The following is a 13,603-nucleotide window of genomic DNA, read 5'->3' on the forward strand; positions in this document are numbered from 1 at the left end:
ATTTGACATAAAATTGGCGTAACCTCTGGAACCAGTTCTTTGCTACTAGTCAATGCGGAGTGCGGGCTGTGTATTCTTCACTGAGTTCCTGGAGAGCACAGCGAGTAGAAACCATGGAGCTTGTTTGTAGGAATCCTTTCGCCAGGTGGTGGTGGCGCACGCCTTTAATCCCAGTACTTGAGAGACAGAGACAGGTGGATCTCTGTGAGTTCGAGGCCAGCCTGGTCTACAGAGCAAGTTCCAGGACAGGCTCCAAAGCTACAGAGAAACCCTGTCTCAAAAAACCAAAAAATAAAAAAAAAATCATTCTTTTCAGGGATTGGAGGTTAAAAAAGATATACAAATAAGATAAACACAATAGAGCTACTTTAGATATTTATGGTGACTCAGAGACCCCTCTAGGATGAAATCACTTTCTAAGTAGATTAGGACCAAGGGAGAAGTGGCCTTTGTAAGTAAAATTGCCATAGACATGTGGGTCTTGTCACTTGAGCAGCAAAAGGGTTATCTAGAGACACTCAAGCACAGAGTAAAAAACGTGTTCTTGTGCTCCAGCACAGGCGAGGCCACGGGAAAACATTGGGAAGAAAATTCCCGAGACTACCAGAGTATAGGTAGTGCACCTCGTTTTCTGTTTCTCCCCCAGAAAGGGCTGTGGTCCTTTGTCTTAGTCATCACATGTCTGTGCAGTAGTTTGTCACGAGATTTCAAGCACTGTATCACGCTGGCACCTCCACTTCCTACCTGGAGATCTGCATCTTACTATAATTGAGTCCAGGTTATTTGGGATAAGTTTCTTCTCATGCACACACATCCTACTTCAGGGAAGTTCCAAGCTATTAGACACAGAAGTGTGTGTGTGTGTATGTGTGTGTGTGTGTTTGTGTGTGTGTGTGTAGCTTTAATATAGAAACCCTAAAACCTTGTTTGTCGTGTCTCAGGAAGCTGGTGATTGCTCTCTCGCTAGTCTCGTAGTGTGTGAGCAAGAAGCTGCTTTTTTTTTTTCTAAACCATATACCCTACATCTTACCATATTTGCCTCTTCTCAGAACTACCTTGTTGGTTTGTTCGCTTGCTTGGTTTGAGACAGGATCACACCATATAGCCTACGCTGGCCTAGAAATCCACCATTCTTCTGCTTCAGCCTCCTGGTTGCTAGGATTACAGGTTTGCACCACTCTGTGAGGTTAGAATTCTGACTAGTGGAGTTTCAACGGTTTTCTCTTAGATTTTTGTTCCTTATTCCCAATCAGCGTTTATCCCACCATGATGGTTCTACTTTTCCTTGTGCTTACAGCTCATTGCTGGGATATGCGAGGTGATGTTTCCTGTTCGTTGTCCAGATACTGGAAGAGAGGATTTGTGCCTTTACAAACTGCCATCAATGCCGCTATCATAGAAGTGAGTGCTTCACTGAAAAGTTCTAGTGGCTACGATAATTCATTTCAGAGGCATCAACATTTTTAATGAAAAATGAATGTCACAGTTCCTTTGGCGTGCAATAATAACTAAGCCCCCAAGGCTGGGTAATTTATGAAGAGCATAGTTACTCTTCACAGTTCTCAAGTGTGGCCTGTATATGATTAGCCCTCGAAAAGCTCATTTCTCCTCTGTCACCGCCTAGGAGTTTTCACATGGCAGAAGGGATGAAAGGTCAAAGAGAAGAAGAGCGCTGTGTTCTCACTCGGCAGGAGAGCAAAGGGGCAAATTGCACATTAGAAACACTTGCCTACCCTTTGCTGAGTCACACATCCGACCGTGAGGGCGGGGCCCCATGGCTTACTTACTTCCCCAAAGATCCTACCTCTCATCCTACGGCGAGGATGAAGTTTCCAAATGCAGTGTAGAGGGGCACAGTCAAACGAGCAAGTATGTAAACCCAGATTTTTAGACAAGGAAGGGACCGCTTGCTTTAACACTTCCAGTTCCGAAATGGTTCACAGAAACCCGCAAAACAACACACCCACTCTTGTCTCAAAGGGACACTCTGTGTTATTAGACCACAGCATGAAGCTCGGAAAACGACAGGAGTGCGGTCTCCAAGACTTGCCCGTTTTGTTGATTGATGCCCTTTAAATTCTGTTTGTTTCTGTCTCTCTCTAGATCACAACAAATCGTTCTGTGATGGAGAAGTTGATGTCCGTTAATGCCATAAGCATGAAGACATTACCTTTCATTACTAAAGATACTTTTCAATATGAGTTTTTTATTGTATTCTGCTTGCTTTATTTCTCCTCATTTGTATATTTTATATCACGCAATGTTACCAATGAGAGGAAAAAGTCTAAGGAACTGATGAAAATGATGGGTCTACAAGACTCGGCATTCTGGTGAGTCATAAAGAAATCATAGATCAGTGGAAGTGTTAATTTTGCTTTATAATTTAGCAGTTTAAATTTGATATGTGGCGCTACTTGTTCTTTTGCTCTGACTACTAGGTTTAGTCTTTGTTAAATCTTCCATGCAAGATAATAACTGTAACTCATTGAACATGCTCTTAGTTCTGGCTTTTCCCTATGCAGCCTCTACTATAGGGACACTATTGTTGAGTCTGTGAATGAGGATAAATGAGCTATCTAGTGTCCAGTAGATGATGAATGTCAGAGCAGGGACTCAGTAGTGCAGAATGGCAGTTCTGCCCAACCAATCCTAGTTATGAGGGGACATCACCACACTTCCTTATGTGAAGACAACAGTCTTGTAAAGGTTCTGTTGTGCTCGTGGGCTTGGCTAGCCAGGGATGTTTTGAAGTAAGTAAATGCTGTATTAAGTGGAGTATTATGACCAGGGCATAACATAGACTGGTGTTTAGGAATGACTTAATAACAGCATTTGAGCTACATATTAATGTTCATACCTTACCTCACCCCACAAACACTTTAAAGTCATTTTGAAATTGATGTATATGTTTGTATGTATACAGGGATGTATCTCTTTATGTATTTGTGACATAATAAAGGTAACCACTTCCACAGAAATAAAGACCTAGGAAAACAGTGGATGAGTTTAAACAGATAGAAATAAAAATAAAAAAAAGTCTCAACTCGGCTAAAACCTAGAAGAGTTTGGTATCAGCGACAAAATATATATTATCAGGTCTAAAGAAAAATTATGTGCTCAGAGGAAACATGACGTGTTTTGATATTGATTCTTAGAGGTTAATTCGCTATATAATACTCAAATCAAGAAAGCACTTGGTTGGGCATGGCCATGCAGGTGTATAATCTCAGCACTGGGTAGGTGGATCCTGGAAGATGTAGAGTTTCTTTCTGGCTTACCTGTAATGTCTACAGAGGCACTGAGGTCCTTCTTGATAAACCAAACCTAATGAAAACTCAAACAAACACCACTTAAAGCATACAGAAACAAATAAAACCCTCTACAAAAAAACAGAAACTATGGGTGTGGAATGGTAAAAGTAAATGGATTGGATGAATAATTATTGATCAAACAATCTAGTAATGGGTTCCCTGAAGTAAAATTATTGTCTAGAATCTTTCTTTCTGTGTAGAATATAGTTACAAACAAAGATAATCTTAGTTCTAATGTATATGGATTAAGACATAGACAAGGAGGAAACCAGGTCTTTAAAAAGTGAGGAAGTTTTGTATGGCAGCACTGGTAATAATAAAGGAGTGAGTGTATTTCCTGTCATGCAAATCTGTTAGGAGGGAGGAGAGGAGAGAGTAGACTTCTAGAGAAGGGGTCCAGTCCAAGGCAAGTCCGGAGCAGAATGCCCAAGGTCATCTCATATTAGGGAGATGCCAGTCAGGCTGACGTCAGACCAAAGAGAGACTAAACATTATGATGTCATTTTTCAGGATGATTCTAAGTATGCATATCAGTTAAAATCTGGAGAGATGAATTGATATGTATATCCTTAGAATTAAGAAAGAAAATGCTTTGGAAAAATCTTTTCCAAGTATCACACATCTATTGGAAATAAATATGACTTCAACTAATGTAATAAATATGAAATGTAATAATTGTTTTTAAAAGTATGTTTGTATTGCTTTGCAAGTAAGAAGGTTTATATAAGTTCATTACTATTGCCTCTCTAACTCCACCCATATACCCCTTTTAAGTAATTATTTTATTGTCTTTATTTCATAATTCTTCTATACTGTTGTTTTTCGATCATACTTAAAGTAGTCCCATACTGTACTTAAGAAGTAAATTCAGAGAAACAACCTAAATGCCCCCAACCAAAGAATGGATAAGGAATATGTGGTACATTTACACAATGGATTACTACACAGCAGAAAAAAAAATAATGACAACTTGAATTTTGCAGGCAAATGAATGGAGCTAGAAAACATTATTTTGAGTGAGGTAACCCAGACCCAGAAAGACAAGTGTCACATGTACTCACTCATAAGTGGTTTTTAAACATAAAGCAAAGAAAATCAGCCCACAAATCACAATCCCAGAGAACTTAGACAACAATGAGGACACTAAGAGAGACATACATAGATCTAATCTACATGGGAAATAGAGAAAGACAAGATCTCCTGAGTAAATTGGTAGGATGGGGACCTTGGGGGAGAGTTGAAGGAGAGAGGAGAGGCAGGGAGGGGAGCAGAGAAAAATGTAGAGCTCAATAAAAATAAATTAAGAAAGAAGTAAATTCACTGGATATGTTACACTTTTCAAAAATGCTGATATTTCTAACATGGGCCAATTCATTATAATGACATGAGGTTACAAACTAAATAAACAGTAAAATCCAGCTAACGTATTTTACTTGGGTGTACTGTTGTAAAGTACATGCATATTTTGCTACATTCTGTAGGAGATGAATTCTTATTAATCTTTCAATTTTAAACAATGAAAAGAACTCTGGGCAGAATAATGGATGCAATTACATTTGTGTCTTGTTAATTGCTTATTTTGTGACTTTTCACATACCCATCAACTTAGGGATCACAGCCTTATTATTTGTAAATGAGGAGCATGGCCATATGCCTTCTTACAGTCTAGTCAGCTCTAGTAGTGGATGATGTTCTTTAGCAAATACTTAGTAAAAAATGTGAACACCAACACATCTAGAGCAAAATAATGTAAAAGTGTAGAGGTGTGCCATCACTTGCATCCATTTAAGTAAAGAAATAATAGGAATAGGAAGTATGCGATGTTATCAGCCGAGGTGTGCATTTTTAGTTTTCTTTAATGAGTGGTAGTGTTGCCTGCAGAGATGCTCAAGCTCCTGATGCCTGTAGAGGCATTTGATTGACATTTGACTGACCATCAGCTGTTATATCTCCTTCCAGTTTTACAGGTAGGGTTATTTGGTAATATCTAATAAAACTGGTGGCATAAACTTTGATTTAGTAATTTCACTTTAAAGATAATCGTCTACATCTACATAAGAAAGAATGTAATAAAATTCTTGGCACCATTATAGCAAAGAGAAATAGGAAACATTTATCTAAGGTCAGAAGAATGCTAGACTATATTAATACAATGAAATAAATAAGCTCTATATGCAATAGATAATGTTGATTGATAAAAGCAAGTTACATGTATCTACACAGCATAAACCATAGAGTTTATACAGTGCTCATAGTATTTGTGCAATGGATGCATATGGAAGCCTAGCCTCAGGTACCAGCAAGGCCATACTTTGGTTTATAGCCACTTAATTGGTTGTGACGTTCTTTCCCATTGGTTGATGCCATAATATTTGACACATCCCATTATTGTGTGGTAAACACAATCAGAATGCACCAGATTCATAAGCAGGATGTTTGCCAAAAGATTACCTAAGGGGGGTGGATGGAGCATTATAACAAAGAAGAGCATACACAATTACCTTCAGCTATATTATCAATATCATAGTTATTAAACTAGAGTACACATACAAAAGTAACAGAGTTGTTCTTGAGATGCTTTTGTAGATGTAAAAACATTTACTTAAAAGGCTAAATAATTTAAATGTCTTTTGTCTTTGTTTAGGCTGTCCTGGGGCTTAATCTATGTTGGCTTCATCTTCATTACTTCCATATTCATTGCAGTTATCATAACTTCTGCCCAAATTATAGTGATGACTGGTTTCCCTGTCATATTTACGCTCTTTTTCTTATATGGATTATCTTTGGTAAGTGCATACGTTTATTATCACTTTTTACACATGAGATTGTAGCTGTGAGTAGCAAACTTTAATTTCCTAGGAGGTTAGGAAGGCACTTTTTCATGTCTGGTGTGATGTGGTGTGTGTGTGTGTGTGTGTGTGTGTGTGTGTGTGTTTGTGTGTGTATGTAGGCCTGAGCACATGGATACACATGTGTTTGCTTGAGAAAGTTTCAATAGATATTTGAAAATAATGTAAATCCAAGTAAATTGGGTCTCTTTTTTTCTAAGAAGTTTTGTGCATCCATAATAAGATGGTGCATCAAAAATGTTTTTTTCATAAAATCTTTTATTTGAGGTATTTCAGGATTTTAACTGTGAATCTTTTAATTGCCTTTAATGAGTAAAAAATATCTTGCCAGGCAGTTAGTCCTACTGCTCAAGTTTACTTTTTATTTTATCATGGTGACCAACATCGGTCTCATGGAGGTAAATTTTCAACTTTATGTTGCGTCTTCAGTAGACGCAAGTGAAGATAATACATCAATACCCAGAGTTAAAGTAAGAAAAAGGGAGGGCAAGAGTAGAAGGAGGGAAGGGTGGTGTACAGCTAGTCTGTGGACTGGTTTGACTATGATCATTAGAGTAGCTCTCCTATCAGGGAAAAAGGCCTCTGGGAAGTCTTAAGCTTCATTGAGATGCTACGTACATCACCTTGTGTATCTCTATTATGAATTAGACACAAGCAAGGGACATTTTCTTCCTTCTATTTTTTCTTTTATCAAAATAGATTCTTTTCTCATACAATATATCCTGATTATAGTTTCCCTTCCCTTTACTTCTCCCAGTTCCCACCCCCCACCCCTCTAGATCCACTCCCTTTATGTCTCTCATTAGGAAATAACTGGCTTCTAAGAGATAACAACTAAACATTATTAATTAAAGTATAATAAGATGAAACAAAAAATATCATATCAAATCTGGACATGGCAACCCAACCGGAGGAAAAGACTCCCAAGAGCAGGCACATGAGTCAGAAACACACTTATTCTCACACCCAGGACTCCCATAAAATACTAATCTAAAGGCTATCATGTATGTGCAGAGGACCCGGTGCAAACCCATGTAGGCCCTCAACTTGCTGCTTCAGTCTCTGAACTCATGTTCACCTTGCTTAGTTGAACAAGAGGGCCTTGTTCTCCTGGTGTCTTTCATCCCCTCTGACTCTTACAATTTTTCAGCCTCCTCTTCCAGGGGATTCCCTAAACTCTGAGGAGAGGGATTTGATGGAGACCTCTCATCTAGACTTTCTGTGAGTAAAGTCTCTGCACCCACTCCCATCAGCTGCAGGAGGAAGCTTCTCTGATCGTAACTGGATAAGGCACTGATCTATGAATATAGCAGAGTATCATTAGGAGTCAGTTTATTGAATATTTTTAGACCAATAATGTTTTCTTTTGCACTAGGTCCTTGGGCTACCTGGTCTCTGATTGTTGGTTACCGAAGCAGTGTTGGATGTGGGTTCTGTCTTGTGGAGTGGGCCTTAAGCCAAATCAGATGTAGGCTGGCTACTACCACAAATTCTTTGCCACCGTTTCCCTAGCATTTTTTTTAGGCAGGACAGATTGTAGTTCAAATGTTTTGTAGCTGGGTTGGTGTCCGTGTTTCTTTTTTGGTAGCCTGCAAAATACCTTCCCACACCAAAGTGACTAGAACATAGGATTGAAGGCTCCATGTAGGCAGCAGCTTGATTTCTCCATTTTCAGTGAGTTGTGTGGGTGTTGTTTTCAGCAATGGAGCCCTCTTGTAAATTTGCAGAATGCAACCCTTTGTCTGAGCCCCAGCTGTTTGTTTGGGTATTTCCATGGGACCCCCTTTAGCCAACAACTCAGTCCCACCACTGTAAGCCTTACTAGGTTACAAGAGTGGCCAGTTGAGACTCATATCCCCCATTACTAGGAAACATCATTAGAATCACCTTCATATAATTCCAGAAAGTTTCGACTGTACTAGGTTTCCCATCCTTCAAATGCCCTGCAGTTCCAGGCATCTGTCTGCAGCCTCTGCCTCCACCCTCCCTCATACCCTAGTTCCTGTCCACATTTGCCTCCAATTTGCACATAAAATCTGCTCTATTTCCCCCTCCTAGGGAGATCCATGCATACCCCCACACCTCTTTGGGTCTATGGATTGTAGCCTGGTTATCATTTACTTAATGGCTAATAACCACTTATAAATGAATACATACACTACTTATCTTTTTGGGTTTGCGTTACCTCACTAGGATGCTTTTTTTCCTAGATCCACCCATTTGTTTGAAAGTTTCATTATCTCATTTTTTTTTTTTAGCAGCTGACACATTTTCTTTATCTATACTTCTGTTAAAAAACATTTCGGTTATTTCCAATTTCTGACTATTAAGAATAAAGCTGCAATGAACATAATTGAGCAATTGTCCTCGTGGTAGGAGGGAGCTTCCCTTGGGTAGTGCCTAAGAGCGGTTGGGATAGCTAGGTCTTGAGATAGCTCAAATCCTAATTTTTGGAGGAACTACTGTATTGAGTTCCATAGTGACTGTATAAGTTTGCAGGCCCACTAGCAATGATGGAGTGTTCTCCTTGGTCCACATCCTTGCCAGCATAAGCTGTCATGTGTGTTGTTGACCTTAGCCTTCTGACAAGGGGGATTGGATCTCTGGAGCAGCAGATAAGGAGTGGGTTCACCTTCAGTCTCCTTGTTGTCCTGGTAGGAGCAGCCCTTGGGTTAGCAGGTAGTGCCTGTTGGAGCTGGGATCTGGGACACAGTAACAAGGAGTGGGAGAAGGTTAGAAAAGGGAGATCTGCAGGATGGACAGGAGATGCGAGTTGGCGTGTGTGCATGGGAGGCAGCCACAGTTGCCAAATGTGTTCTGTTGCAGAGCTGGGGATGAGACCGGAATATTAGATTTAGGGGAACACTGAGAAAGAAGAGCTCAATTTTTTTAAACTCTTAAAATGCTCAAGGATTTAAAGAAAGTGCCACGTATGATTTGAATCGTGCTTATTATAATTATTAACACAAATTATTAAACAAATTAGTGGGATTTGCGGTAACATTTTCATAGAGGCAGATATCCTCTGCTGTTTGATTTATTCTTGACATTTTCCACATAGCAGCCTTCCCAGCCCCTTGAGTTTTTCTTTATTTTCTCACACCCATCTCTCTCACCATCCTTCTCTACACAGATCTTTCTGTATTTTCTCATCTTCTAGGATGATATCTACAGAAGTCGTGTAGATGGATAATTTTCCTCAGTACACTAATTTAGCTTTGCTTAATTCCCCAACATTGTGTTTCTACCCAGTTCTTGGATTATCATTCAACTTTCCCTATCTCTTCTGTAGAAAGAAATGCCTAACAAATGGGTAGGACATGTATGAATTTTATTTTTTTAAGAGAGGGCAGAGCACAGTTGGTATAGCTTCACACTCCTCTCCCTTTCCCCTTGATAATACCTTGTATGAGCCATGAGCATGGCTTTGCAGCTGGTCCTCAAAGGCTTTCTGACTCACAACCGCTAATGTCTTTTCTCTTCCAGATAGCTGTAGCCTTCCTGATGGCTGTTTTGTTTCAGAAAGCTATCCTCACCAATCTGATTGTATTTCTCTTTACCCTCCTTTGGGGGTGTGTGGGGTTCACTGTACTTAACAAACAACTCCCCACTTCTCTGGAATGGATTCTGAGCATTTGCAGCCCTTTTGCCTTCACCTCTGGGATGGCTAAGGTAAAAACACAGGTTATCGGGGCTGGAGAGATGGCTCAGCGGTTAAGAGCATCGCCTGCTCTTCCAAAGGTCCTGAGTTCAATTCCCAGCAACCACATGGTGGCTCACAACCATCTATAATGAGGTCTGGTGCCCTCTTCAGGCTTGCACACAGACAGAATATTGTATGCATAATAAGTAAATAAATATTTAAAAAAAAAACAACAACAACACAGGTTATCGTTGTTGCTTTGAGTGGAATTAACACTTGACACCTCTTTCTAGTCTCCTCTGTCCTTAACCAAGAGCTTTCACCAGAGTAACTTTCCTGCTAAATTTTCTACATCATAAAAAATTGCCATTAAATAAAAATTGAAATAAAAACTGCTAGTTCATTAAAACTTCTGTGTAAACCTGTTTTAAAACATTTTATTGTGTAAATTATGAATTAATTATGAAAATATTTAAATATGTAAGTACATAGTACGCCAAAATTCATATAGTCCATCAGTGTACTTATGAACTTTTAAAGGGATAGAATCCTGTGTTCATTGTGAAACATCTCTATATATACCATCGTTCAACATGCATCCATTTTATGAAAATTACTTTCTTGCTGTTTACTTCCAGCCACGTTTGGAGTTTGAAATTTAATTATTTGTTTGATCTGTATTTAAATTTATGTAAGCGACACTTTGTTTAATTTTTTGTGAAATTAAATTATTTGTTTAATCCATATTTAAATTTATGTAAGAGACAAAATAATTTTAAAAAATTAATGTTATTTAGTCAGTATTATGTTATTGGGTGTCACGCATGGTCTTGTATTTAACTACAGTATAGTGCTATGTACCATCTTATTGTATACCTATATTTTTCTTGACAATAGAGTAGAATTCTAGGGTTTGATTTTGGTAAAGCTATTACAATTATTCTTTAATCTGTTTTCTGTATAGGTAGGAGTCATATATTAGGACTAGTGTATACAAACTTTAAAACTCATGATTGTCATGAAATACTTTCTAAAATGGCTACTTTATTTGACTTAACAAAAATGATGCTAGAAGATTCTAGTTTTTCTCAGTCTTCACCAACATTTGTTATTGTTAAATTTTAGCCATTCTAATGAATATGTGATTTATTATTGTGCCCATTCATTTGTGTTTTTGTACTTTTGATAAAACTGGATGCTTTTGATAAAATTAGTTGCTTTTCATGTAATATCTTTTTGTGTTTTTCTTTTGAAAATGATCTATTCAGATCTTTTCTTTCCCATTTCCACGGAGTTCTTTGTATTCCTTATTACTTATAACAATTTCCTACATATGCTGTATACCAGACTTTTCCCCAAGCTATTGCTGGCTTTTCTCCTTTCTTAGTGATTCCTTTGATAAACAGAGATTTAAGGAAAAAGTTTATTTTTTTTGTATGGATGTGTGCAGGGCACACAGGAAAAGTTTATTTTTTTTGTATGGATGTGTGCAGGGCACACAGGCCCAGAAGAGGGCGTCATATCACCTGGAGGTGGAGTTGCAGGTGGTTGTGAGCCCCTACACTTACTGTGGAGTTATGGAGCTCATGCACAGCACTGACTAGAAACGGAAGCAAAGGAAACCCTCAGCATTTTGGTACTATATATTGTGTTTCATGGAGACATCTCATTATCTCTCCCCCACTCATTCTGCTCCATGCAGCATTATATTGCTTTATTTCAAATGTGGACTCAGTCTTGCAGCTTTGTTTATTTGAATAGTGCTTATTATTATTTACTCTGATTCATTAAAATATTTCTTTAAAAAGTTAACTTGCAGACTAATAATTATTGGTGCCATGTTATTTATGAGTTTAGGAATTTATTTTAACTTTTGTTTGAATCTTAGATTATTTTCCTGGAGTATGACTTGAGTGGTGTAGTATTTCCTGACCCTTCAGGAGAATCATATGCAATACTAGTGACATTTTCCATATTGGCTTTTGATGGACTTTTCTACTTGGTTCTGGCATTGTATTTTGACAAAATCTTGCTCTGTAAGTATTAATGGAATTTCTCTGAGTTTTCAGTTACTGATTAACTTTTTTAAGCTTTTCTTAAGGTAATCTTAAAATATCTTTAGAGGTAAGAATAAGTGTCTAATCTCATCTGATTAATTTAGTTATAGAGTAGATAATATTTATTCAAAATTATTCTAATGGTAAAACAATAACATAATTATATAATTAAATTTTAAATACAATTATATATTAATTAAGTTTTGTTGCTTTTTAAATTATCCTTCAAAGTATTTTGAAAGAGTGCTAGTAAGAATTTGTATCAGAACAACCTGAAAATGTAAAAACAGACCATGAGAGTAGGAGCAGGTGGACTGGTCATAAGGTGAGGTCAACGGGTCTGGGTGGACAAGACAGAGCACTAGAGGAGTTGTGTCTGAGGACAGTGAGGGATATGCAAGGAAGGAAATCAAAAATTACAAAGCACTTCAGAAGCAAACTTTAAAAACAATCATTACTTTGGTTTGTCTAGGAATGGGCCATTACACTGTAGAGACATTTTCTAATAAGTATTTGTTAGTCCTTACTCTCAACATTTTCATGTTTTGTTTATACTTGCATATATATAAGTTGTGCATTTACTTTTCTTTATCTTGCCAATAATCGTAGAATTCACATAATCCCAAAGTTCCTTCACATTCATTTCTGCACATGACTTTATTTGCATTTTTAATTTATAATAGTTCCCCCGCATTGATAATACCTAGTGTTGTTGTACATATTTATGAGTATTTATTTGTATGCCCATGGTCCATTTTTTCTGGCTTATTTATGAAGATTCTTAATAACAAATTATATCTAATATCTTTTGTATTAATAAAAAAATTACAATATTGTCTTCATCTTGGAAAAATAATTTCTGCATGTGTTGATTTTCATTCATGTACCTAAATATGGATTTGCAGATTTCAGTATCATGTTCAATTATATTGGCATGGTCAACTTATTTAAGTTTATAAACATATCTGTAATTTTTTATGTGCCCTATTAATAATTGTGTTTCAAAATCATTTTATTTTACCTCTCCTCACTGATATCTTTGAGATTACATTTTAAAAAATTATTTGATTTATATTCTGTTGAAAGTTCTATTCTATTAATTTTTGCAATTTTACTTTAAGTTTTTATTGTTTATCAGTTTTCTTCTGAAGAATAGGAAGTTTGAAGGAAAAAATTTGCATGGTGTTTGAAATTTCAAAGTGTTTCATCTTTTTTGAGCAAGGCTTCTTTATTCACTATGCTGATCTGATCTTGTTCTTGACTAATCAGATGGGGAAGAGCGCCGGTGTTCTCCACTGTTTTGCTTGAATTTGTCATCTTGTTTCCGACAAAAGACCGGTAGCCACCAGGTCATCGAGAGAGGCATAGACCCCGAGCTCCCTTCTGATGATTATTTTGAGCCTGTGGCTCCTGAATACCAAGGAAAAGAAGCCATCAGGTAAACACATTGGTAGCTGTGCTAATGAGTAGAAGGCTAAAGAACTGTCACTCAACCTATCCGCGGGTGTGTGATAAACACCGAAGGGGAAGAAGACCTTGTCTTTATCAACATCATTTTGAACCATTCACACCCCACAGCAATCATCAGTTTCTCTTATGTGCTTCTTGAAAGGGGAATTCCCTTGGATTACCTCTATATGGTCTAACCTTGTCTTATCTTGTCTGATCTCCTGCTTCTATCTTTTAGATTTGTATTAAAACTTTTGTTCTTTTGCTTTTATTTTTTGAGACAGGATCTCCCTA

General features: G+C 37.5%; 1 protein-coding gene across 1 annotated transcript in view; it reads left to right on the plus strand.

The window, feature by feature from the left end:
- The window catches only part of Abca6 (ATP binding cassette subfamily A member 6), a 66,339-nt gene that overhangs the window by 4,707 nt on the left and 48,029 nt on the right, over positions 1–13,603 (plus strand). The window contains exons 5-10 of the mRNA XM_041635807.1: positions 1,298–1,401; positions 2,104–2,330; positions 5,956–6,097; positions 9,647–9,832; positions 11,692–11,839; positions 13,130–13,298. Coding sequence (XP_041491741.1) covers positions 1,298–1,401; positions 2,104–2,330; positions 5,956–6,097; positions 9,647–9,832; positions 11,692–11,839; positions 13,130–13,298 — 976 coding nt within the window. The remainder of the gene's footprint in view (positions 1–1,297; positions 1,402–2,103; positions 2,331–5,955; positions 6,098–9,646; positions 9,833–11,691; positions 11,840–13,129; positions 13,299–13,603) is intronic.

Source organism: Microtus oregoni, unplaced genomic scaffold (assembly GCF_018167655.1).
Source record: "Microtus oregoni isolate MIOR12 unplaced genomic scaffold, Mior012 000048F_ref0000485, whole genome shotgun sequence".
Lineage (NCBI taxonomy): Eukaryota > Metazoa > Chordata > Mammalia > Rodentia > Cricetidae > Microtus > Microtus oregoni.